This window comes from Scardinius erythrophthalmus (genome assembly GCF_964197995.2).
Source record: "Scardinius erythrophthalmus genome assembly, chromosome: 18".
NCBI classification, from domain to species: domain Eukaryota; kingdom Metazoa; phylum Chordata; class Actinopteri; order Cypriniformes; family Leuciscidae; genus Scardinius; species Scardinius erythrophthalmus.
This window is the reverse complement of record NC_138238.1, coordinates 4,228,067-4,253,415: the sequence shown is the minus strand read 5'-3', so window position 1 is coordinate 4,253,415 and position 25,349 is coordinate 4,228,067. Positions and strand designations below refer to the sequence as shown.

At 36.3% G+C, this 25,349-nt stretch overlaps 1 protein-coding gene across 10 annotated transcripts in view; it reads right to left on the bottom strand.

The window, feature by feature from the left end:
* dock1 (dedicator of cytokinesis 1) overlaps positions 1-25,349 on the bottom strand; it is a 230,549-nt gene that overhangs the window by 169,281 nt on the left and 35,919 nt on the right. For 4 of the 10 annotated variants that reach the window (XM_081393664.1, XM_081393666.1, XM_081393667.1 and 1 more), the window contains exons 7-19: positions 24,445-24,580; positions 22,470-22,520; positions 20,776-20,933; positions 20,116-20,197; positions 18,466-18,601; positions 15,539-15,611; positions 13,067-13,206; positions 11,415-11,540; positions 10,861-10,985; positions 7,952-8,050; positions 7,404-7,476; positions 3,852-3,955; positions 1,623-1,803 (exon numbers count right to left, since the gene is read on the bottom strand). In XM_081393664.1, coding sequence (XP_081249790.1) covers positions 1,623-1,803; positions 3,852-3,955; positions 7,404-7,476; positions 7,952-8,050; positions 10,861-10,985; positions 11,415-11,540; positions 13,067-13,206; positions 15,539-15,611; positions 18,466-18,601; positions 20,116-20,197; positions 20,776-20,933; positions 22,470-22,520; positions 24,445-24,580 — 1,484 coding nt within the window. The remainder of the gene's footprint in view (positions 1-1,622; positions 1,804-3,851; positions 3,956-7,403; positions 7,477-7,951; positions 8,051-10,860; positions 10,986-11,414; positions 11,541-13,066; positions 13,207-15,538; positions 15,612-18,465; positions 18,602-20,115; positions 20,198-20,775; positions 20,934-22,469; positions 22,521-24,444; positions 24,581-25,349) is intronic. The other 6 variants (XM_081393669.1, XM_081393671.1, XM_081393668.1 and 3 more) reach the window with 3 other exon arrangements.

Sequence of the window (25,349 nt, the reverse complement as noted above, 5' to 3'; positions counted from 1 at the left end):
ACTTGGGCGACTTTATGCTCCCCCTGTGACATCCATCTCTGATTTTAAGTTCCTGCAGTATTTTAAACACGCTCATCAGATTTACTACCACAGTGCTCTCCAGTCATGAACCTGTCCACTGTACATATTCATGCCTGCCGCTACACCATGACCAAAGGCTGATGGGTACGCAGTTTCTGTAAGATTCATAGAGCAACAAACACATGCTTAAAGAGGAGAGGAGGGAGTAAAGGAGCGATTGCGTCAGGACTGCAGTGGACTTCACTGCATCCTGTATGTGATCCGACTGTAATAATCTTCCCGCATCTGCAATTCCTCACAACTCGTCTTCAAAGCACAAAACATACAGATGTCAACTTGAAATCAAAACTCACCCTCTTGTTAGACATTTCTGATCATTGTGTGTGATTCTAAATTAAAATATAGTTTTTGAGTTATTATAGTTCCCCCTTATTATAGTAGTCTATTAAAAAAGACTGTAATAGTATCCAGTGTTGTGCCTGAACGCGTTCATTGAACGATAGTTCATGAACTCGTTCATAATTTGGGTGAACGTGACTGAACGTACCGCATTACTGCCTGATGAACGTTACTGTGAACTCTGATGTTCATTCTGATGTCTGTGAACGGCACGCTCTCTCAGTTTAACTTCGTTCAATAGAGTGCCAGATTTCTATAGAGCCTTCCGGGCGAAAACGCGGCTAAAACACACCATAAACCGGCCTTAATTTGGTAGCGGAAAAAACACCCAATCTGGCAACACCAGCCACCAGTGTCTACTGACTCTCTTGTTCGATCTCGTTCATCAAAATGAACAAATCTTTTTTCGAGTCATTTCGTTCATTTAAGGGGCTTTAAATGTTATACTATTAACTGGCAAATTCCCAGAACACATCCACCAACGCAATCTTTATCATATTCTGAATTAAGAAATCATTATAATGCAGTCAAAAATCGTTTACAGGGAACATAAATAATTACTTTACCTTCCGAGTCTTTCGTTCATTTGTCACGTAACAGACGCAATGAATGGATCGTTCATGAACGACTCATCACTTACGTTACAAACCAAAACAAAAAGCAGCAAGCTTATGACGCATAGCTTCAGTGTTAAAACTGATCAAATAATTGTCTGTGGTTCTATATGGGCTGTGGAAATCATTTTGAAAAATAATATCTCGCAGCAACATGAAAAAAAAGAACTATGAACTAGTTCATTTTTGGAACTGTGAACTTAGTTCAAAATTTTAAGTATGAACTATGAACTGAACTAGTTCATTTTAAAATTTGTGAGCTGAACTTTGAACTAGTTCATGTAGAAAGTGAACTTTCCCAACACTGACAGTATCTCAATGATACTAAAATAACGCTGGTTGACTTTAGCAAGCACTTATTTTCAACTACCTGTGATATACAGGAACCCGTTTTCACAACTGAATCAATTCTTTGATTAAGTCTAAGTCAGAAACTTTCAAAATGCTGTTTTAGTCAGAAATATGTCACATTACTGCAGTAAAATGGTTGCAAACACTGACTTGTCAGCACTAGTTATTCTATTTGTGGCCTTAAGGCCACTTTCACTGATAGAAGAGTAGAGAAATGATGGGGAGAACGCGTCTCACCGTTCTGTGTGAGTTTGGTGGAGCACACCAGCGTTGAGATCTGAAACGAGTCTTTGCTGATGGTGAAGCTGCCGAGATGCTGCGTGTTCTTCCCTGACGAGGGATTTCTTTCCTCCATCTCTGGTTTGGTGGAGGCCAAGCTCAGGTACATGGTGGAGTCCTCCAGTTTCTTGGCTTCTGCCTACAAATAGAGAAACACAGTCATGAGTACAACACCTCTTTTGCACAAGACTAAAGAATGCCTTCAATGAATGACAGCTGTCAGTCAGGAAAAACATTATTTAGGCTTGTTGAAACAGATGTTTGTGCTGTTTTTTGTTTTGTTTTTTGGTCACAATATAGGGTTACACTTTATTTTAAGGTGTCATTGTTACAGTGTAATTACATATTTAAGTACTGAGTAATATTAAGCAACTACATGAACTTCCTATGATTAGGATTTGGTTGAGGGTTAGTTGCATGTAATTATGCATCATTTACTGTTAATACTAGGGATGTCAACGATTAATCGACGATCGATTAATTGTCGATAATACATTTAATCGATAGAACTTATCGATCATCGATTAAGCAGGTCTTCATGCGGGTTCGCGGCGTGCTGCTCAACCGCGAAACATGTAAAGCGAGCGCGCCGGAGTTATGTTTGGGACCATTTTACACCTTCATCATCATGTAAGTTTGCGTGTGCATTCGCAGCCTTTTGTTTTGTTCAAATGTAAGTTGTAATACTGTTTATTTTGTGTATGCCTATCTATATCTGATTTATCTCATATTGGATGCATTTGGTAAAGAACTCTGTAGTAAAGCGTCAGCTTCAGCGCGCGCAGCTCAAACGGCAGTGCACGACTAATAATGACTATTGGGACTGTAATATTACATAACATTATAAAGAGAACAATATTGTAATAAAAAATTGTGAATTATTTGGGTTTAGTTGCCGTGTCGCGTTGCTTCAGGAAGAGCGCGTCCACAAAAGGAGTAGTTCTGAATGAATGGCACGTAACTTAGTTCAAGTTCACTTGTGCATAAATTTTCGTCATTTTGTGCAGATATAATTTGTAATATTGTTTATTTTAAATATATCTGATTAATCTCATATAGGATGCGTTTCTTTAAGATAAATAACGTGCTAGCAAAGTGCTCCAGTTTAACGGTTGCAGATTCATTCAGCGCGTGCAGTTGTTCCAGGAAGAGCGCGTCCACAACAGTCACACATTCTAGCGCATATGAGGCGGCGCTGGTGACGCGTTGTATTAGTAGTTATATTTGATTATTAAATAATTAATTTAATTATCAATCACATCGAAACATTTTACAATCCTACTAGCCCTTTTATTTAAAACCATTCTAATCGATTTGGTGAGGAACATTAGCATTTGCAGACCCTGTCATGCTGTTGGCCATATGCCACTGCAGTTGACGCATATCGCAGTATTAAGGCTAACGATTAATCGATTAATTGATCGTTAATTTAAACGACGATCGATCATGGGAATTTGTGAAAATTGACATCCCTAGTTAATACTATGGTAAGTACATGTAACATGTAACAAGGACACTGTAAAATAAAGTGTTACCCACTATAGATTAGGGTCCAATTCTCATTATGAACTAACTTGCCTCAATAAACTCCTAACTAAAGCTTATTAATAGTTAATAAGGTAGTTGTTAAGGTTAGGTATTGGGTGGATTAAGGGATGTAGAATATGGTAATGCAGAATAAGGCATTAATATGTGCTTTATAAGTACTAATATTTAGCCAATATCCTAGTAATATGCATGCTAATAAGATACTAGTTAATAGTAAGAATTGGACACTAAACTAAAGTGTTACTTTTTTTTAATACATTTAATTCTACTTTTACAGAGACAGATTTGCTCAAGCGTTCAAAAGCGATTTCACATCAGTGGTAAAGTGATGATTTGTATGAGGGTTAATTTTCATAGCTCAAAAAGGATTCGGCCAGACGACATTCTGCATTAATGAAGCTATTTAATATGCAGATGTGAATGGATTGAACACATGAACAAAGTTTAATTGCATAATGATTACATTGTGATGTGGGGTCAAAGGTTAAATGAGACAATCCAAGACAGGCAGCATCAGTACACAACTCACATCTCTGTATGCGCGCGCGTGTGTGTGTGTGTGTGTGTGTGTGTGTGTGTGTGTGTGTGTGTGCTTTGAGATCACAGCACTGCAGACAGTGGCGACTGTGTTGATTTCACCTTGTATACGATGAGATCGTGTTCTCCGTCCCTCAGCGTCGTGCCGTCATACCTCATCAGCTTAACAAACGACAGAGCAAAGTTCTTCTCCGATTTATCCTTGCCTGCAGAGAAAGAACATTGCACACAGTCGGTTATGTCTTAGGTGGATGTAAACAGTTGACAAAGAAACACACATGTAACAGTATATTAGAGGCGTGCAGCTCTTAAAGTGACAGCAGCCTAATATTCCTGCTGTTGTCAAACAATAAAAGACAACGAGAAAATTAACTTGCGGTTCTTAACAGCATATCTTTTGTAACTACATTAGTAATGTATATTTTATTTATAAAGTGCAGTGTTTTTTACAGTTTCTGTACCTGAATAACTGAAAATAAACCTAAAACAGTTTATTATTTATTAACAGACTGCTAATTTGTTTTTGTTTTTTTATTAGTACTGAGTGTTTACTTGTCTTTAATAATGCTTGAAATGTATATTTGTAGGGCTAGTTGTTTTTGCTTTGGTATTTGTAAACCTTTGCTCATGGCATTCAGCTACAATTACATGTTTTGCAATAAGACTTAGAATAAATGTGAATGATATCAAAGTTTTTTTATTTTACCTTATTCAAATTAAAATTAGGAATCATAAGAATCTGAATCGATAAATTCAAACGATACCCAACCTGCAAGGGGATATCCCAAACTACCTGCAACTTAATCTAAACTGAACCTAAACTTATTCCTTATTCATTTTACTCTTTTCATAACATAGACAAATGTATCAAACAGAATCTGATAAGCGCTCTAGATCAGCGTGACTAACCATCTCTAGCATATTTCAGTCAGACAACACCTCTGAGAGCCTGTGTGCTTCATCAAGAGATCCAGAAGTGTGTCTGTTCTCTGACAGAAAAGAAACATCCCGTACTTAATCCCAAAATGGAAATGTCAACATCAACCTAAGAAAAACCACACAAACACTTGAATCTCCTAACTCAAAATCGTCTGCATCAGAGCCAACACAGCACTTGCTGACAGAGGAGAGAGAGAGAGTCAGAAAGGTCATGAGATGACCATCATCATCATCATCATCATCATCACAGCAGTACCAGGACAGAAGGATTGAGGGAACCAGGTCCCTACACCACAGAAAGCCTCTGGCAGTAACAGACAGAATCAACCAGGAGATGAGATTTTCATGTTTTTACATTCAAAATTTAATCAGAAAGAAAGAAACAGACAGGCAGACATGTGGGGTACGACAGGGATGAAGATCCCGACAACTGATTCTCCCTGACATTTGACTGCCTGTCAGCATCAATCTGTTCGAGAAAACGGATATTAATGCCACTGTTTAAAAGCTCAGATGATCACAGAAATCCCTATAAATTGAAACTGAAATGTCAGTGTTTCGAAATGCAACTGACCATGGATACTCTTTTAAGTGGACTGATCTTAATATGAACAGAGTGAATTGAATCAGAATCTGATCTGAATTGAATCTGAAACGAATGTCAGCATTTCAATGCTTGTTGATCATGGAAATCGAATTAACTCGATTTGAATTGATCTGAAATAATCTTAAGTGGATATCAATTTTAATGTTTTTGTTTTGCTGATTTGCATTTCTGATAATTATCAATGTTGAAAACAGTTCTGCTGCTTCACATTTTTTGTGGATTTTGTTTCAGGATTTAGGAAAAGTTTAAAAGAACAGCATTTATTTGAAATTGTAACATTATGGCTTTACTGTAAAAAATAAATAAAAAAAAACTTCAAACTTAAACTTTTGAACAGTAAATCCTTATTAGTTGCACTAACTCACTCCAGACCTGCCATAAAAATAATCATCAGAATGACAACTTGTTTAAAAATGTGACATTTCAGCACTTCTAGACAACAACTGTGCTGAGATCAGCAGTCAATGTGTGAAACTTCGAGACCCTCTGACTGTCATAGTGTTTATTATCAGATCAGCTGACGAGACGTTTATTTGCTCCAGTTTGTCTGTTTGCGCTAAATGACTAGTTTTACATCCTCCATCCAGCGCCTGGCAACAAAACCCCACCCCTCTCATCCTGGCGCTGCCGTGGCAACATGTGGTGGGCAGATGGAGAGACGCGGCTGCCAGGGTAAGGTTGAACACACACAGCTAAGTGTGATGACCGCAGCCGTACGCCAGACGCCTCTTGGCCCATAAACAACCTTCCAGGATTCTCAAACATGCTCGTACTCACTGCCAATATGATTCACAAACTCCCTCTTCAGCAAAACAAACAGCTAGAAAACAACTTCAGAGCTGCAGAATAAACCAGTTTTTTACATCTTCTGAAGCAATTATGAGAGGCATTTTCCCATGCTAAACTCGACAACACTTGGGTGTTCTGGGTGTTTGCCATTACGTTTTCATGAGGTTAATAGAGTATTCAAAATATAGTGTGCTGCTATGTGGTTGCTAGGGAATTCTGGGTGGTTGCTTGGGTTCTGGTATGCTGTTACTAAGGTTTTGTGTTTTAAACCAAATCAAATAGGCCTTGTATGAGTGTATATATTAACAGTATAGGCACATAAATTATTAATAGATTAATTGATAGACTAATTGATAAGACTGCATAGCTGCACTTTAAATCCATTATTTAATTTATTTTTATTTTATTATTTTTTATATATTTTTTTATTTTTAGTCTCTAGTTGTTTAGCAATTAAAAACAATAAAAACGGCAGTTTTAAGATACTTAAAATAATGAGTAACGGTCATTAAAAATAAAGAAATAAATGAATAAAATGAAAAAAGAAATAAAATCCAATTATAAATAAAATTTCAATTAAAATTAAAATTAAAACACTACACAAAAAATTAATATAACAATATTTTATTTCTAATCTCTAGTTGTTCACAAATTAAAAACAAAGTTTCCAGTTTTTAGATACATAAAATAATTAGTAACAGTCATTAAAAAAAATGAAATTATATATAAAAAAAAATAAAAAATACAACAAAAAATAAAAAACAACAAAAATAAAATTAAAGATTTAAAGTGCAGCTATGGAGTTGCTTAAACATTCTGAGTAGTTTCTCTGGTGTTGCTATGCAGTGTCTACTGTGTTCAGAATGTTTTTAGTGAGTTGAATTCTGAGTGGTTGCTAGGATGATTCGAGGTATAATTCCATGTCTGTTGAACGAATGTGATGAGCTGTGCATCAGTCTAAAACTCTGTAGTCTGGAGTTCAAATAACTAAACCTACATATGAGCAACAGTAAAGCTGAGCACCACAAACGCACACCTAACAGCCTACTCAATAATAGCAAACTCATTCAGATGCAAATGGCTCTGTCATAGTCAAAAGTTATTTTAATAACCCACTGAGAAAGAAAAAGTATGCTCGAGAACATTTACAGAGGGTCTGAAGCACGACACCACCAGCACCATCAAGCACATGCTGTGACCTCAACCACACTTCAACTTTATGAGTGAATTTCCAGGCAGCAGGTAAGCCACACGCTGGTTAAACAGCTCTGAAAGCACTCGCATGTAAACTTTGAGCCGTTAACGTGTGCTGAACTTACAGTCCTGAGATGATCTGTGTTTGAACGTGAACCGCAGGTGACTCCTGTTGACATCTTCAATCGGGATCGCAACCTGCAACAAAGAAATTCACAAACAAGATGGATCTCACACATACATAAGATGTGCTTAGAAAGAGACTAGGGCAAGAAAAAAAAAAAAAGAAAAAAAAACCCTAAAAGGTCTTGAATATTAATAAGAGACATAAATGTGGATTAAAACAGACACTTAAGCAGGGTGCAGTTACTGTGACCTTTACGTTGAACTTTAATCTTTATTGTTCAATGTATATTTATGAGATTTTAAACATTTAAAAGGGTCAAATCATGATTTTTTTTTTTCTTTGAGGTCCAATTATAAATGTTAATATATGCTATTTTGTGCATTTATTAACCTCCACTAAAGATAGTGAAAATCCCAACATGGACTCTAAATTGCTCATGTGAAAATTCCCAGAATACATTTGTATTTTGACACTTGGGCGAGTCAAATGAATTAATCTTATCTTATTTTAGTACACATTAGATGTGACAGTATAAGTGACGCTCACCTTGAAGGTTTCAAACCAGCGTGGCTGTTTGACCTGGTAGTAGATGACTGATTTATACTCCAGAATGCCTTCATCTCCAGCACCAGGGAAGATCACGTTCTAGATGGCAAAGAAGAAAACCAAATGTAGAGTGTATTTGGGATTACATTTCTTGTTTTTTAAGATTATTTTTAGAAATAGCTATTTAAAAAGAGGAACCACCAAAGGCCATTACGTTGATCACTTTGTCATTGTGCATTTACACCAGCCAGTAAAAAACTAACTGTTGCACAGAATTTAATTTAATCTGACTCCCTGCCAAATTCAGAAGCTAATTGAGATCAGAAGTGACGGAGCTGATATATGAAATATTAAAGAACAAGGCTTTATTCTACCTACTGGAAAACATAAGGAGCCCATATGGTCTAAGGAGCAAAAACTGCATGCTTTATTTATTTTGTTTTTATTTCTCACCATTGCACAGTCAGGGTCAGGCATTCAACACACATGTACTCACATACACATACACACACACCTGGCCTGTCAAAGCCTGACAAACACACACATGCTACAGCTGACAGGCACCAATTATGGGCAATAAATGACCAGCCGCTCTACAGGCGCAGGGACTGGGCGAGTGTATGTGAGAAGGAAAGATTATGTGGGCAGTAAAAAAGCACAAACAAGGTACGTTTTTCGTCTTCAAACCAAACCTGGGTCTTCAGCAGACAACGTTTAAATCCCGTCTGGCTTCCCGTAATGTTTACACATGAGGTCAGCATGCGGAGAGAAGACAGTATTTTGTGCTGTTCGACCGCATTCGGCCACATGAGCGTTTACACTATGAAAGCAATCCGGTCGAATGCGTTTTCGACTACCTCTGGAAATGGTCGAAAGTGGACAAGCTCAAGACGTTTCACACCCTGTTTACACCTGTATTTAGCATCGTCCACGTGTGACCCGATCGACCAAAACACCAGGTGTAAACAGGGCCTCTGAGACCATTTTAACCTGGATTAGATCCAGGGAACTACACTAACCTTTTCCACTGGTGGCACTTGCGCTACTAACTTTTTCAGTTACTGGCGCAAAACATGATTTGGTCGCACAAATTATTTATAGTAAGCCGCTCTGGATAATAATGAACAATAATGAAACTATATTGCATACAGATGTGCTTTTTATTTTACTTTCCATCTTTTAAACCACATGCCTTCTTGTTTTTGTTTTCTTTAACATTGGTTGGGATAGATTTACTGCGATAGAAAATACAGTACACAATAAAGTGCAAAATGGATTTCAACATGCTATGGTTGGCACAGATGGGCAGACTCCTGAACTCTTAAGTAGCGATGCACCGATGTGAAAATTGTGGCCGATACCGATAATAAACGATATTAATATTGCTGTTATGGCCGATACCGATATCGATATCTCTGTATGGAAAACAAATTTACTGATAATCAAATAAAGAGATATTTTCCAAAACACTTCTTTTTTTTTTTTTACTTTAGAAATGACTGATATTGGGCACCTTTACCTGTGTGCAAAATATGTCACACATAAGACACACATGCATTGTATTGCATTGCATTGCATTTAATGTGTGCTGGTCAACTTGTCTAAAATTAAGAAACCCCTAAACAGTAAAAAACAAAACAAAAACAAAAAACAGGAACATTGTGTACAATTAAGATAGGCTACTTAATTTATTATTCCAATATCCAAATATGATACCGGGAAAAGGGCTTCTATTTGTGACGTGCTGTCTTTGCGTTTGAACATTGCACATTTTAAACAGGACACGCATTAGCTGCATAAATGTCATGCATAAATGTTAGCCAATACAAACATATTTATAGAAAACAGTTGACAATGAATAGACAGGAGTCCAATAATAGCATAACGAATCACTTATTCTAAAAATAATGTCAAGTATAAGTTAGACGAATCCGACATATAACGAGGGCTGTGTTAACAGTACGTCCGTCATTTAACGAATTTTAAAAACGATGGATGGATAATACAAAATGCTTTCTGACATTTTGACAGAAAAAAACAACAACAAGCAAGAACAAATTTTAAACTATAGCCCGTCAATTTTCATTTTACAATTATCTTCTCTCTCTGTGTGCGCGCGTCCGTGTTTGTGAGAGAGAGAAAGCTCGCGCAGCACTGATACAATGGTACGTTTTAATCTAAGTAACGGTCGCGGGGCTGAAGCCAACTTCATGTGTTGAATGCTCAGAGCACGTTATAAAACGTATTCTTAAAATACACATTTCTGTTTTAATGAATGCTCATAGTAAATCATAGCATATTGCCTAAAACATAGGTACAAAAATAATCAGTGATACATTTGCGACCCATTAAAAATTAGGGTCGCAACGGCATTTCAAAAGGTCGCATATGCGACCATTTTGGTCGCAGTGTAGTTCCCTGAGATCTTTTCTCTCTGATCACTACCAGTTTGTTTTTATGAGTGTTTTCAGGTCTGAGATTGACTCTGTCCCTAATGGTGTCCCCCAGGGTTAAATTTTAGGCACCTTACTTTTTAGCATTTATACATTTCCTCTTGGATTGCTTTTAAGAGCTTATCTACATGTATTATATCAAGTAGTTGTACGTCGAAAGAGGGGGGAAAAGCTCAGTTTTAAAAGTTCATATGCATATTGCTTAAAAATGTCTAAATCTTCCCTTTCGACGTGCAACTACTTGATATGCAACTATGCTTTACATAGACAAGCAATTGCATCATGTTTATCTGGCTTTTATTATATTATGTATTCATTATTTTTTATTTTCATTAAAATTAAGTCTAAATGATTTTCTACAGTAATCAACATTATCCCTAAAAATGCTATCGACTGAGCTTCAGTAATATTGAATTTGGATTATTCATTAAAATGCTTGTCTCACACACACATTACCTCGAGTTTCTTTCCATCTTCATCGTGTACAGACATTGTGACCTCCACGTTCTTGGGTGTCGTCTTACTGCCTTTATCAAAATCCCCCTGAACCAGCGTCACGTAAATGTCATTACGAACATCACCTGCAGAAACATGCACACCATCTCATTTTCAATTATTAACAGACTCAATATATGATCTACAGCTAAAAACACCCCGTTTGGAGATCTTAAAAACAGATCTTAGACTTTTGTAGGAAAATGCACAAAAGTAGCTAAAACAAGAGGTGCTTGAACATTCAAAGGTCATCATTTGGGTGGTGGCTTACTCTTATTTTATTCTCAAGTAAAAAGTAAACTAAATTAGTTGTTCTCGACTATTCTGGCCCATGAGTATCAACAACAGCCAAAATGTGAGAAACCCTTTGGAAAACTCTGACTCAACATATGGTTTGTCATATGCTAATTTGCATAAGTCCTTAACAAGTCACTTCGGCAGCTTAGTTTTCATTAATGGTCTGGGTGGACTTCTCATTGTCAATCTTATTGAAGCTACAGTTTGATGATGGATACCTGGCATGATGATTTCTGGGAAGCCCATTTTGCGAGCGACAGCGGTGGAACGGTCCACCAGGTGAGGGAAATCTTTACGGATCTGATGAATATCACCTGGAAGCAACTTCAGTGTAACCCACAAACCTGAGGACCAAAGGAAAAGAGTGGAATTAAATGCACACATACACAATCTCTCTCACTCACACACACACACACACACACACACACAGTCTCCAGGACTGACACACAAAAACACTTCCTATTTGTGCTTAACAGCTCACAGGAACGTAATATAAAATCTCATTATTAATGATCTACAAAAAATAATTAAGAACACCGGATTAGTTTAATGGCTGGGAAAACACCCTGCAGGAGGCAGAGTGACTGTTATTTTATTTGAATATTTTATACCACAAAATTAAAGACTAAATGGAGCAATTTGAGCAAATAACATGAGCTGTTAAGAATATTGATGAAAACGACTCTGCGGATGTACTTATAAAACCCAATAAAGAAAAAAAAAAAAAAAAAAGTCAGGTCATACTTCACCAAAAAAAAAAAAAAAAAAAATCATATTGTGTTATGACCATATATCTTATGACCATTAAGGATTGTATGGATTCCTTATGGATTGTATTTGTGGTGATGGATTGTGATGTTATCTGACAGCAGTGCATCCAGACAGATCTTGTGTCACAACATATTCGGTTCCCATTTTCCTTGGCATGGACAAATTCTCATGCTTGATAAACCCCATTCAACTTCAATTAATGTTGCTCAATAACTTTGCCATTTGTACGATTCAGGCGCCTTTAGATTGTGAAACTCTCCTGGCAGGAACTCTGACATACAGTTTGATCGTATCTGGGACAAGCCCGGTCTCAATCTCCACAGATCAGTTTTTAAAATCCCTTATTTTTAACTTCTCAAACTTAAACTAGGCCACATAATTAAACTGCAGTTCAATAACACCAGTCAAATAACCATCCCAGCTTCATTTCATACCAGGAATATTCCTTACCATACAGATATGATTTTGTACCAGTTACAGTAGGTTAAGATACGGCATATGAGTAAACCTTGGGTAATGTAGTAAACGTTTAATTTTTTCCCCAAATTCCATTTTGTTTCTGTTTTAATTATTCTTGATTCTGTTTTAATGGTTACATTAACATGTATTAAAAATGCAATTTATTAAAACGTATACAATTTAACAACAATTAATTAACATTTTCACAAAAAATCAATTTTTAGGACCCTATGAATTCAGAAATTATTCGTTTTAGTGGTATAATTAAAACATAATACTCAAAAAGTATGTCTAATCAATTTAATTGTTTCAACTAACAGTTTAATAATTATTATTTATTTATTTATTTATTTTTTATATATAAAATATATATATACACTTATACATACATATACACACTCTGTTGTCCGTTTTAATATTATTATTTTTTTTTTTTTTCAGATTTTTTATTCAATACAAATTTATTATCAAAAAGAGTAGTAACCATATGAAGGCATAAAATATTATTTTAATAAATCTTTTAAAATGTAAGCAAATGAAAGTGTAACAATTATTAAATTAAATGTGCAGCGTCATGGAAATCATAGGGCCTTAGTATAATGTTCACCCCAGTGCAGGCTTTGGGCCCAGTGACCTTTACCTTGACCTTTGTGATTGACCTCTTTGGCAGCGATGACCTTGTTGATGACTGTCTGAAGGAAGTCGTTCTCGCCCGCCACCCTGGGTGAAAAACGGGAGATGTTCAGCTGCCTGTGGCGAATGGCGTCATCCAACGCTAGCCTGGAGTTCACACACGACAGGCAACACGCCAACGGAGAGGAGAGAGAGAAGGAAGAGAAAGAGAGGAGAAGAGTAGTAGCCACAGAGAGCCAGATAAGGGTGGACATGAGCAGAAGAAAAAGAAAGAGAAGAGATGGATGAAGAAAGCGAGAGGGAGAGAGGGAGGGAAGACACCAAACAGTGATACCGATACCATGACAGGGACAAAAGCCATTTTGTTAGCAAACAGTAATGCGGGATGGGTGACAGGAGAGACACAAAGAGATGCTGTAATTTAAGAGATGACCCTCCATCTCACCCAAACACAGATGAAGCTGAGTCTAAAAATACACACTAGCTCTGCTCCAAAACCTAGTAGGCTGCCTATCTAGACTGCATTTTAAAGGCATGACGGATCTCAACTAAAAGGCAGCAAAGTTATGATACAATTTAATATGCCTCAGTTATAGTAAAAAATGCATCAAAGAGTGGACAAGCTAAATGAATAATGATTATAAAATTAAATATATAAAAAAAAAATATATATATATATATATACACATTTGTATTTATATTTGATATAATACAACATAATAATGACAATATTAAATAGTGTATTATATGAATATTAAGAAAAAAAATATTAAATTGAATTAAGTTATAATTATCAGCCATATTATTATTATTATTATTATTATTATTATTATTAACAATTTCATGTTAAATGAATTATATTAAATTATATTAAATTAATTAAAATTAATTACTGGCAAATGTATTATTAGTAGTATTATATTATAAAATAATTTAATTCAAGTTAATAAAAATGTATTTATGAGTATTTAGCAGAATATTATTGTTATTATTGTTGTTGTTGTTACTAGTGTTGTTGTTGTTATTATTATTATTATTATTTATTTATTTTATTTATTTTATTTTTTATTATATAACATTGTAAAATACATTTTAGATTATTTTTATTATATATGAATTAAAATATATTTAAAAAAATATTAAATATATTAAAATATTAAATATATTATCCGACTAATTTACTTCAGTCACTTATTAGGCTTCGTTTCAGTTAGGATGCCTTCATCAGAAGACTGAATAGTTGACTGGATTTTGGAACGGAGCTAATCTGAAGTCACAAATAAGCTGCAACAAATCAAAAACCTGCTTAAAGTGAGAGCACCCATTTCAAACACCCCACAATTCACAACCAACTCTTCCATTCCTCTCTGAGCGAGTGAGTGACCCAGCTAGACTGTGAGAGTGGCAAAGCAGAGAAAGACTGAAGTGTAGTCTTATTTAGTGACAGAATGTGAGGCACGTATGGCTCTCCTTCAGAACAAGAGTGTGTGTAAAGTGTTGTTTTCAAAGAATAAATACACAGAGCATTGAGATGATACAGCAGAAATCAGGAAAACAGACACAGACAAACTAACACTCAAATGAACCTTCTTATGCCACAAAATACAACGCATGACTACACAATACCTCATAAACTATCTTACTCACTAACCTGGAGGCCCCGTCCAAATCACTTGCATTTTTTCCTGATAATAGCAGAAAGAACTTAAAATACTCCATTTTTGGTCACACAGATAAGAGTGTGCTCAGTGTATACTTGCCTCACAGACATGAAAAATATGTCTACTTTTAAATGAACCAATTCAATTCAAAAAACAAATATTCTCTGATTACGTAATCTACATGAAACGTCCATTTCTCTTTATATGCGCGTCCACTATCCTGCGGAAATTATGAATCAACATCCTCAACTTCAGCTTTGCAGCCGACACAAACTCAGAAATCACAAGTTTATTAATAAATTATTCAAATGTTCAGACAGTCTGCTTGCAGGTTTTTCCCCAACACATTCATAATCATTTTTTCCAGTCAGTATTATGGTATTATGGTTTGGTATTTATCATATCATAAGCTATTCTTTCTCAGCCTTGAAACTCATCTATTCTCTGATTTAAATAATTCAATTGATATCATAAACGTGCGATTAGTCGACTATAGGTTTAAATGAATGACTAATAGTCGACTAGAAAAATCTTTAGCCGTATTTCTTTGTTTGTTTGATGACCCAAAAGCCTCAAATATTATTGGTCAGTGAGATTTTACTTCTCACTGACCTAGCACTTGTTTTGCATTAAACGAGAAGCTTCTATTTACTGTAGGTGCCTGTGGTTTTATTGGTCCTTTCTAAAAACCTAGTGCCTAACTAGAAAGCATTTCACACACTTATAATGTTCAGAAGGGTTTTCTAGGTTTTGAGGCAGTCACTGTCGTGATGTTGCGTTCGCCTCCACAAAGACGGCTGTGATGAACTCATACTCACGGCTGGAAAGGAATGAAGTGTTGCTTGTCCTCGTCGTCCATCTTGCCCGTGATGATGTCTGTGACGTCCATTACTGCAGAGAGAGGAATGAGAAGAGAATAATATCTGCAGAGAAACTGCCTGGGAAAACAACTCTGGGTGAATCTCATGAAAAGAAGAAATAACCAGCTCATATTTCATCCCAAAATCAAAAGAAAAAAAAACAAACAATGAAATTAGGATCTTGACTATTGCAACATTATTTGGCATTCACTTTAAAGGGTTAGTTCACCCAAAAATGAAAATTCTGTCAGTAATTACTCACCCTCATGTTGTTCCAACCCCGTAAGACTTTCGTTCATCTTCTGAACACAAATTAAGATATTTTTGGTGAAATCTGAGAGCTGTCTCACTCCTCCATGAGCTGCTAGGTAATTGATATCTACCAGCCCAGAAAAGTTAGTAAAGACATTGTAAAAATAGTACAAGTGACTACAGTGGCTCAACCTTAAGTCTATCAATGGACGAGAATACTTTTTGTGCACAAAAAAAAACAAAAAAAAACATGCGCGAGAACTGAGAAGATGACGCAGATGGGTCTCGATGTAGTGTTTAAAATGGTTCTATAGTGTGCATTTCCTGGATGTCCGAATCGTGAGAAACGAACGAGAAAACGTAAAAGTGCTTTACCAATGCCGCAAAATGAATGGCTTAGCTTTCACACTTCCCTATCAAATGATCGTCATCTTCTCAGTTCTCGAGCATGCGTCGTGATGCTCTCAGAAGAAAATGAATAGTTGAATAAAGTCGTTATTTTGGGGGATTTTTGCACACAAAAAGTATTCTCGTCGCTTGATAAACTTAAGGTTGAGCCACTGTAGTCACTTGGACTATTTTAACGATGTCTTTACTAACTTTTCTGGGCTGGCAGATCTCGATTACAAAAGTCAAATTTCAAAAGATGAACAAAAGTCTAACAAAGTTGGAAAAACATGAGGGGGAGTAATTACTGACAGAATTTTAATTTTTGGGTAAACTAACCCTTTAAACAGACTGTCCCAGCAAATTCCCAATTCAGACTTCAAAAATCACTCTGTCTCCAAAAATTATTATCCATTATTTGTTTCTACTACCAAATTTCCATTACTATAATGAAAAAAGTGGTATATTACTTAAATAAATAAATATTACATCATGGGAGTAAATTCAATTAATTTAATAAATTATTTTCATTACTGTATGACTTTCTCACATAGCAGAAATGAGAATTTTGTGTGAAAATCCAAATTAAATTGTCATGAAAATGATATCCCAAATTGTACTTGTTCTAAAAAAAGGAAATTTCTTCATCCAAAATGCTTTTTCCCCCCTTTTAATTTTAGGGTTTAATATTTCTCTGTGAGATTCATCCCATCACTGAAAAACATAGTAAAGCACAACAGAAAGAATCATGGAAGTTTAAATGTGTGGTTTATAAGGTGAGAGCAGCCAACACTTCCTAGATAAGCTGTCAACCGGCAGCTATAACTGACCGAACACATGAACATCGCCTCTAAATGGCCATTTGGCCTCGTGTGCAGGAGTGGCCGAGCTGAGATTGAGTTTACAGCAGGCAACAGGAAACTGATGAGCCATAATGGAAGCGTTGGCTTGTCTCTCAATGTGACACATTAAAGGTGACATTGCACATGCAGGTTCTGCCTCTTCCTTCCTGGCCCACATAAAGACTAATGACCGAACAGAGGGAGAGGGAGAGGGGGAGAGGGAGAGAGAGGGAGAGAGAGGGGGAGAGAGAGAGAGAGAGAGAGAGAGAGAGAGAGAGAGAGAGAGAGAGAGAGAGAGAGAGAGAGAGAGAGAGAGAGAGAGAGAGAGAGAGAGAGAGAGAGAGAGAGAGAGAGAGAGAGAGAGAGAGAGAGAGAGAGAGAGAGAGAGAGAGAGAGAGAGAGAGAGTGAGATGCTTTCCCACTTCAAAAGACATTTGATGTTGAAACCAAAGGCTGCATGTCTCCTCTCGTTCTCCTGTTCGGACTTATTTATTTATTTAAACAGAAAAACAGATTTCCTTTTTTCCATTGAGACTGACGTACCAAGCTCACAACAGGAGGAACCTTTTGTGCACAATAACTGACTTGTACCAGTACACAACCGCCCACAACTCTAAGTAGCTTAATAAAGTTCATATCACATCTCTCCTTAGGACACAATTTCAGGAGTCATTCATAAATTGTGTAATGCACTGGACACTGAAGTTGAACCCTAAGTGTCAGGAACCAGCTCAAGACTTCTACTGTATGCTGCAATTGTACATGTAATAAAACCATATTTATCTACAGGCAGACAAAACACTGTGGTCATGGCCATATCAGTGGAAAGGCCATTGTTTTTAATGCATTAAAATTGCATGAATTCAGTAAGATTGGTGCATTTCATTTTCTACGGCTTGTTGCGAGTCACGTTCTGTATCACTTACGGAAAAGCTGTAATACGCAATAAATTTTTCCATATGATTACATACAAGGCTTGAACAGCTGTATCTGTATGCAATCACTAAATATTACCATGACAAATAAAAATACAGATTACAAAATGGCTGCAAAATATATTCGATCGATCGATCGATCGATCGATCGATCGATCGATCGATCGATAGATCGATAGATAGATAGATAGATAGATAGATAGATCGATCGATAGATCGATAGATCGATAGATCGATAGATCGATAGATAGATAGATAGATAGATCGATAGATCGATAGATAGATAGATCGATAGATCGATAGATAGTAGAGTTTGTAAATAGCATCAAAAAGGTCCTTAAATCACTTTGGATAAAAGCATCTGAAAATGAATCAAAGTATATTTTTGGTGCTATTTTGATGGACACTATGGTTACCATGCTAAGTGTGCATTGAGTTTTATGTGTGAAAGCAGAAATCGAGGCACTACCTGCCACACCGAAGGGTCTGCGGAGGCCGGATGTTAATTTCTTAGTGTTGTTATCTCTGAGCTCCATTCGGCCCACTCGAACAATCTGACAAACAAAACTGATTTTCTCCCTCGTCAGGTCTTCACTTCCCAGATCCTGGAGAGAAACACACCAACACACGGGCATAAGTGTAAAAAAAAAAAAAAAAAAAAAAAAACACACACACAAACATGCACAGGCACTTGCACAATCATGTACTAAAAAGCTCCATGTCATTTCGAGCCCCCAAGTGGCCATGCACCAGGTGTTTCTGCCTAAAATCATCTAGTTAAACTCAAATGTGTTAGTTTAGCAACTATCCAGGAAGGCAATGATTGATCCATGGATTGCGCCGGTGCACACAGACTGTTAGTATGGCGTCCAGGTGAAGGGTAAATTGTTTCGAGCAGTGTTTGATTGAGGGCAGCAACTCATTCCACACTGGGGGTGTGTGCAGAGAGCAGAGGATTCTGGGAAAACAAACTGACCCTCGACAGCCCAGCATCCATTAAAGAAATGACCTCTAGCAAATGAGAACAGCTCTCGTGTGTGGGTGCAAATATGTACTTACATGCACAAACACACACCAATGCATATGCTCTATAATTATTAAATTATGTACATGCAAATACACAAATGCGTGCAATTAAAAAACAAATATCCTTCATAATAGGGTGAGAAACACAAGAACTTCAATATGATTTCATGTTCATAATAAGTTCCTTTCCCAGCATACAAAACAATAAAAATACAAATACAAATAAAAGAACAGCTTCCATTTGTGCGTGCAAATATGTTTACATGCATGTAACAAGATGCACACACACCAATGAATATTTAATTATTAATTATGAACATGCAAATGCACAAAACACAAATGCATGCGATTGAAATAAAATAAAAAATCTTTCATAATAATGTGCAAGAAACACAAGAACTTTAAAATGATTTCATGTTCATAATTAATCAGTTTCCAGCATAGAAAATCGTTTTTTTCCTATGTTAAAGTACAGGCAGAAGCCAACACATGGACATGGACACACACAATATGTGCAACAACACAAGTCAGGCAGCATCTCCAGTGAGCTTCTTTATCCGCTCCTCTAATGACCGTTAGCTCATTACCCTTTACAGCGTTAATGATGATGCTGCTTTCTTCAACACTTTAATTACCAATTCGACAACACGACTGATGAACACGAATTAAAGAGTCACCCAATAATACCGTGATTACTCATTAAGGAACAATGCAAGAGACGGGAACAGATGAATGGAATCAAGCCGTAACGGATTCATTTACATGACGATGTTTCCAGGAACGAGCCGATAATGAAGCAGCGCATCGCCACAGGACGACACATTTGAGTGTTCAAATAAAACAATTAGGTCATGCATGCGAAGGGTTTCACGTGTGGCCTGCCGGTTTGCACACATGCCCCAAATTAGCGTTGTTCTAAAACCTAGGTGATGCCATTTTAAAACATGGCATTATCATATAACCACATTTTCGCCCAAATTTTAATACAGAATCACATGCATTTTTAGTAGAGGACAGCGTTAGTGTTAACTAAAATAAAACAAAACAAAAACATGATAATCTTGACTGAAATCGGTCTGAAAATAATCCGTACCGTGAATACGGCACGCAGGTTATGCAGCTGATCGATGTCTTTCGCCAAACCTGAGCTGGACCAGCGTACAAGATAGTTTTCACTGCAAGAAAATGAAGAAATAAATAACAGATATTAATGGCATTACTTTTGAGACAAACTTTTTCCCCCTAAAGCTCAGATGGTAGATCATAGCACTAGCAAAGTCAGGATCATAGGACTGATTCCCAGGCAATACATATATTGATAAATGTACAGCTTTAATGCATGTGAGATGCTTTGGATAAAAAAGCATTTGCTAAATGCGAATGTAAATGTCTTTCTCTGTGGACACACTCAAGTATGATAAAATTCATTATTCACTGCTGAAACAAACCATTGAGAATTGTGTGCATGGAAACACTGTGGTTGACTTACTACTGAGAATGTGAGAAACGTCATGGCTCCCAAATGAGGGTGAGGCTATTGTCAAACTATTGAAATGATGATTTAAACTTTTTTTTTTTTAATTACAAATAATAATCACTAATTTAATTATTAATAACAAGCTATAATTATTAAAAAATAATGTTCAAATGACTTTAAATCCCTGAACAAAGCAATTATTTGACAGCTATGTTTAGGACTGCATGGCTTCTCATGCATGCAAGTGTAAGTGTTTGAGTCCATGTGTGCACTGACCTGATGAACTTAGACTCAATCGGATCATAGAGTGACATCAGCACTTCTGCATCTTCTCCGATCTTGCACACGACGTTCTTGAGCGTGACGAACAAGGCAAACGAGGGAGTGGAGGCAAACTTCGCCTGCCTGCTCAAATCCAAGTTCTGCTTCTGAGACTGAAAAATAAATAAATCCATAAAAACTATGGTAATTAATCTTTCAAATGTGCTTCGAGTCAAAGTCAGCCAGACTAATTACACGGGCGCTGTCAGTCTCAAAGAATTCATGGGACTTTTTACACCTGGTCACTTCATGCGTGTTCTCTGATTGGATAGCTATTCGATCGTGAAAAGACCAGGTGTAAATGCCGTAACGCATTCGAGACAGATTTAAATACGATCACTCAAACCACTTCAGGAAGAGGTCTGAGACGCATCCCAAACTGGACAAGTGTAAATGCATTTGGTTGTTGGATCCACTTATGTAAATTTTACTACTCCCAAAATGGTAAAAAAATAAACATGTGAGAGCATGTTATTGGCTATATGCAGGGGCGGACTGGCCATCTGGAGCACCGGGCGTTTTCCCAGTGGGCCGCTGGACAGTGTGGGCCGGCCCGTTGCTATGCGCAAATATATAAAGAACGAATGCTAGCGGGCATTTACATATTTCGTCGGCCCAGGTGAATGCCCACATGACTCAAAATGATTTATCTATTTTCTGGCTCTGGCTGGCTCACTGCAGCGGTCTTACAGCACTCGTCAATGTCAAAAAAGTTTGAGATGGCCAATCAAATCCAAGAAGGCGGGGCCAAGCAGTAATTCAGCACGGCAGTTTTTAGCACGAATGCGAGGTAAAATGTAAGAATTGTTAAAAATAAAAATGCTAAATAGGGTGGCCATCTGTCCGGTTTTCGCTCGGACAGTCCGTTTTTAAAATAACACATCCATCTACAGGCAGAGCTTTGAGCTTTCAGCATTTTTTAACGAATCGCTTGAGTCGATAATTCAATGACTCATTTATAAAGATAGTCACTTGCCAAGTTCCTGAATGAATCGGCTTTTTTGAGGCAATAGGTTGATTTACTTAAGACAGTGACAACCTACTGGCGGTTTTAGTTTCATATTTACAGTTTAATAAAAAAAAAAAGTTTAAATCCCCAAAATTTCATATTTCTATATTCAATGTATTGTGTATTTAAAACATTAATTTTATCACGTTCTTCATGCATTTGTAAACAGTCAGTGTAAATACATCTAAATGCCACTTCAGATGCAGCTTCTGCAGTGAAAAGATGGATTTTGTCTGATTTGATTTAACATTTGATTGGTAACTTACCTATAATGTCTTTTTCTAATTGCATTTATTTATTTATTTATTTATTTATTATTATAAAAATAATTTCAATAAAAAAATCTTAAATATTTATTTTTCTTTATTGTTATATTTTTAAGTTAGCAGGTGGTGTTAAATTTCTCTGTGCAAAATGAGCTGTTGTGTTATGTTTGGTGTGTTGCGGACTGGGTACCGTGGCCCGCTCTGTGCCAGAAAGTTTAGGCTCACTTTTTATTCCCAGTTCACCCCTATATGGCTATATGACACGTTATAGCCAGATATGAAAGCGCTACTGCATCAAATGAAACTGAAACTAAGTTGCAGAACCTTAAAACACAATCATCTTCATTAAAAGTAGTGAGACTAAATTATCTTACCAGTGTTGAATCCGCTCTCTCTCCTAATGCGGTCTTTGATCTTGAAATTAGCTGATGATAAATAAAATGCAGCTCATATCTGTTGATTTCATTGACGTGAACTCCGCTAAATTAGCATATAACGCAGGTATTGAGGATCGGATATATATATATAATTGTTTTGCACAGACATTTATGCAGTCAAGTGTAAATGGAATTGTTTTATCAAATCCGATAGCTTTCCAATCAGTAAAAAGACATTAATTGATCAGGTGTAGACAGGCCCTATATCACTGTATCTGCTGATAGAGACTCAAGGACAGTGAACATCTGGGTAGGGACACATGGGAAAGGTAGGTCAGCAGAGCTGATGTGCTCTCAAAATGTCACCTTGTCATCCAGGTTTGGAACAACATGAGGGTGAGTAAATGACAGAATTTTCAGCTTTGGGTGAACGGCTCCTTCAACGTAACAGATCTTAAACGAAAACTCCTGGCTCAAGGGAAGCACCTGCTCAGTTTTAAACATGGTGAATGACACTCACTGCGACTCATCTAAAAGTCATTAGAGAGGCATTGTGAGAACACACAGGTCAAACAGAGATGTTAACCTCATAGACTGGTAGATAAGTATGTGTGAGGATTCATGAGAACACACTTCTGTCTAAAGAAGGCCTGACTCTCGTAACACTAGGGCTGAGTGATGTCAAATATTCACCACATATTTCTGACAATGTAAATTAAAAAAATAAATTGAATTGAAAATCTGTAAATTAAACTGATTTTATTGAGCATTTGACTATAGTACAATAAAAAATTAATAAAAATATAAAATTAATAAAAATACTAATATAAAAATGACTATAGTATATAGGTGCATTTAATTGATAAAATAAAATAAATTCTTGTGTTCATTTATTGAAAACAGTGTGGAAAACATGCTTGAAATATATATTAGTTTTGTCATAATTTCGAATTAATTAAAACATTTTCTGCAATATATTACAGAATATATTATATATATGTATAGTATATTATTATTATTATTATTATTATACAATTAAGCTCCAAATTAATGTAGAAACAACATAAAGACAGTTTATTTAAAATATTTGCTTAATGGTAATTTTTTTTCCCAAGTACTATGAATGAAGGCCAGCATCACCAACACTGCTACTGATTTCTCTGTTAAATTGATTTTTTTTTTTGTCATTAACTATAGCCATTCAACATTACAGTATATTGGAAATCCATTATTTTTAACATTAAATGGGCTTTATAAAACAACTTTTAAAACAATCTTAATCTCAACCCCTTACAAAAAGAGTAAAGATAAAACATTTATAATTATTTTAAATAAATTACTTAATTTATAATTGTATAATTATAATAATTATGTTTTTTATGTTTATTTAATTTTTTTTGCTGCATTTCTTGCATTAAGCATTGTAAGTCTGCAATGGCTGTTTGAAAGTAATGGTTCCTCTGATTCGGAAAAAAAGAATATATATTGCATCTTGTCAAAAGGCTGAAAAATATTGAGACTTTTTTTTTTTTTCACCAAGCTATATCACCCAGCCATGTGTCACATTGAGCCCCAAAGCAAGATAGGAAGAGAGATGGTGTGCTCTCACATTCTCTGTTCCTGTGTAAACGCTCACACGTCAGTGACGGTGTTTGAGAGCTGCGGTCAGGGACTTTTTTATGTGGTTTAGTGGTTGTGCTTGACAAAGTTACACCAACATATAAATATGAAGTAACAGTTATAATTAAAGGTGTTCATTAAACATCACAGCGGGTGGTGATGACCAAAATAACACTGCAAAACGAAGAGCCCAAGTGAGTACAACGTTTGCTATAAGGCCTTCCAGATTCACAATCCAAGAACACCAAACAAACACATTTAAATATATCAATCTAAATGAACCATAGACTTTTAAAAAAGCAGCATGTTTATATTGTGCCATAAAGGATGAAAATAGTCTAATATCGTTTACCTTTTCCTCTTGGATGCGAGCTTCAATCTGCTTGGACGCGGCTTCATGCGCTCGGAACAGATTGACGGTGCTGGTCAGGTCGGGATCCAGAATATTCCCATCTTTATCTCTAACCACCAGATCCAGGTCTAAATACCTGGCAAGCACACAAAAAAAAACACTGTAAGAAACATTTAAAAAAAGACTTGGTTGAAAGAGATGAAGTTATACATCGATTTGGATGATATCATCTGCTACATGGAACTGGAAAAATGTAAATGTAAAGTTAATGAATTGAGTTGTTTTTCAATGAATATGAGTGACACTTAGGATTGCCATCCTTATGTAACAAAGTCGAGAAAGACAGAGACTTTAACTGAGAACTGAGAGTTGTACATGTGAGTGTTTGTCACTTCTGACTTTTTGACCAGAGCAGTTCTATCATCTCATCTGTATACTCGCTTCCTCCAACAGCTAAACACTCAAGTTAACAGAATGTGTTTAATGAGCAGAAAATAGTCTGCACCACTACAATAACCAAATGGAATTGCAAAAACATTCAAACAGGTTTCCCTGTCTTTCATTGGTCAGCTGAACAGACAGCCCCGCCCCAAACTCACACCATTGGTTGATCCAATGCCACTGTGCAGTGGTGGTTATAGAATGCTAAAACGTTTTTTTCTGATAACACTTTTCCAGGCAAAACTCAAAACTAGGTGTGGAAGGTGGTTGCCAGGGTGTTGCTATGCAGTTGCTAGGATGTTCTGGGTGTATCCACTTTATTTTTAACATAAGAGCGGGATATGAATGTGCGAGGCTTCCGGTGTCATCCACAGTCTGTTATGCTGCTTGATATTGCAAACTGGCATTTGCAGTCAAAATATTTGTATTTATTATCATAATCATAAATACTCTGGTTTGCAGCA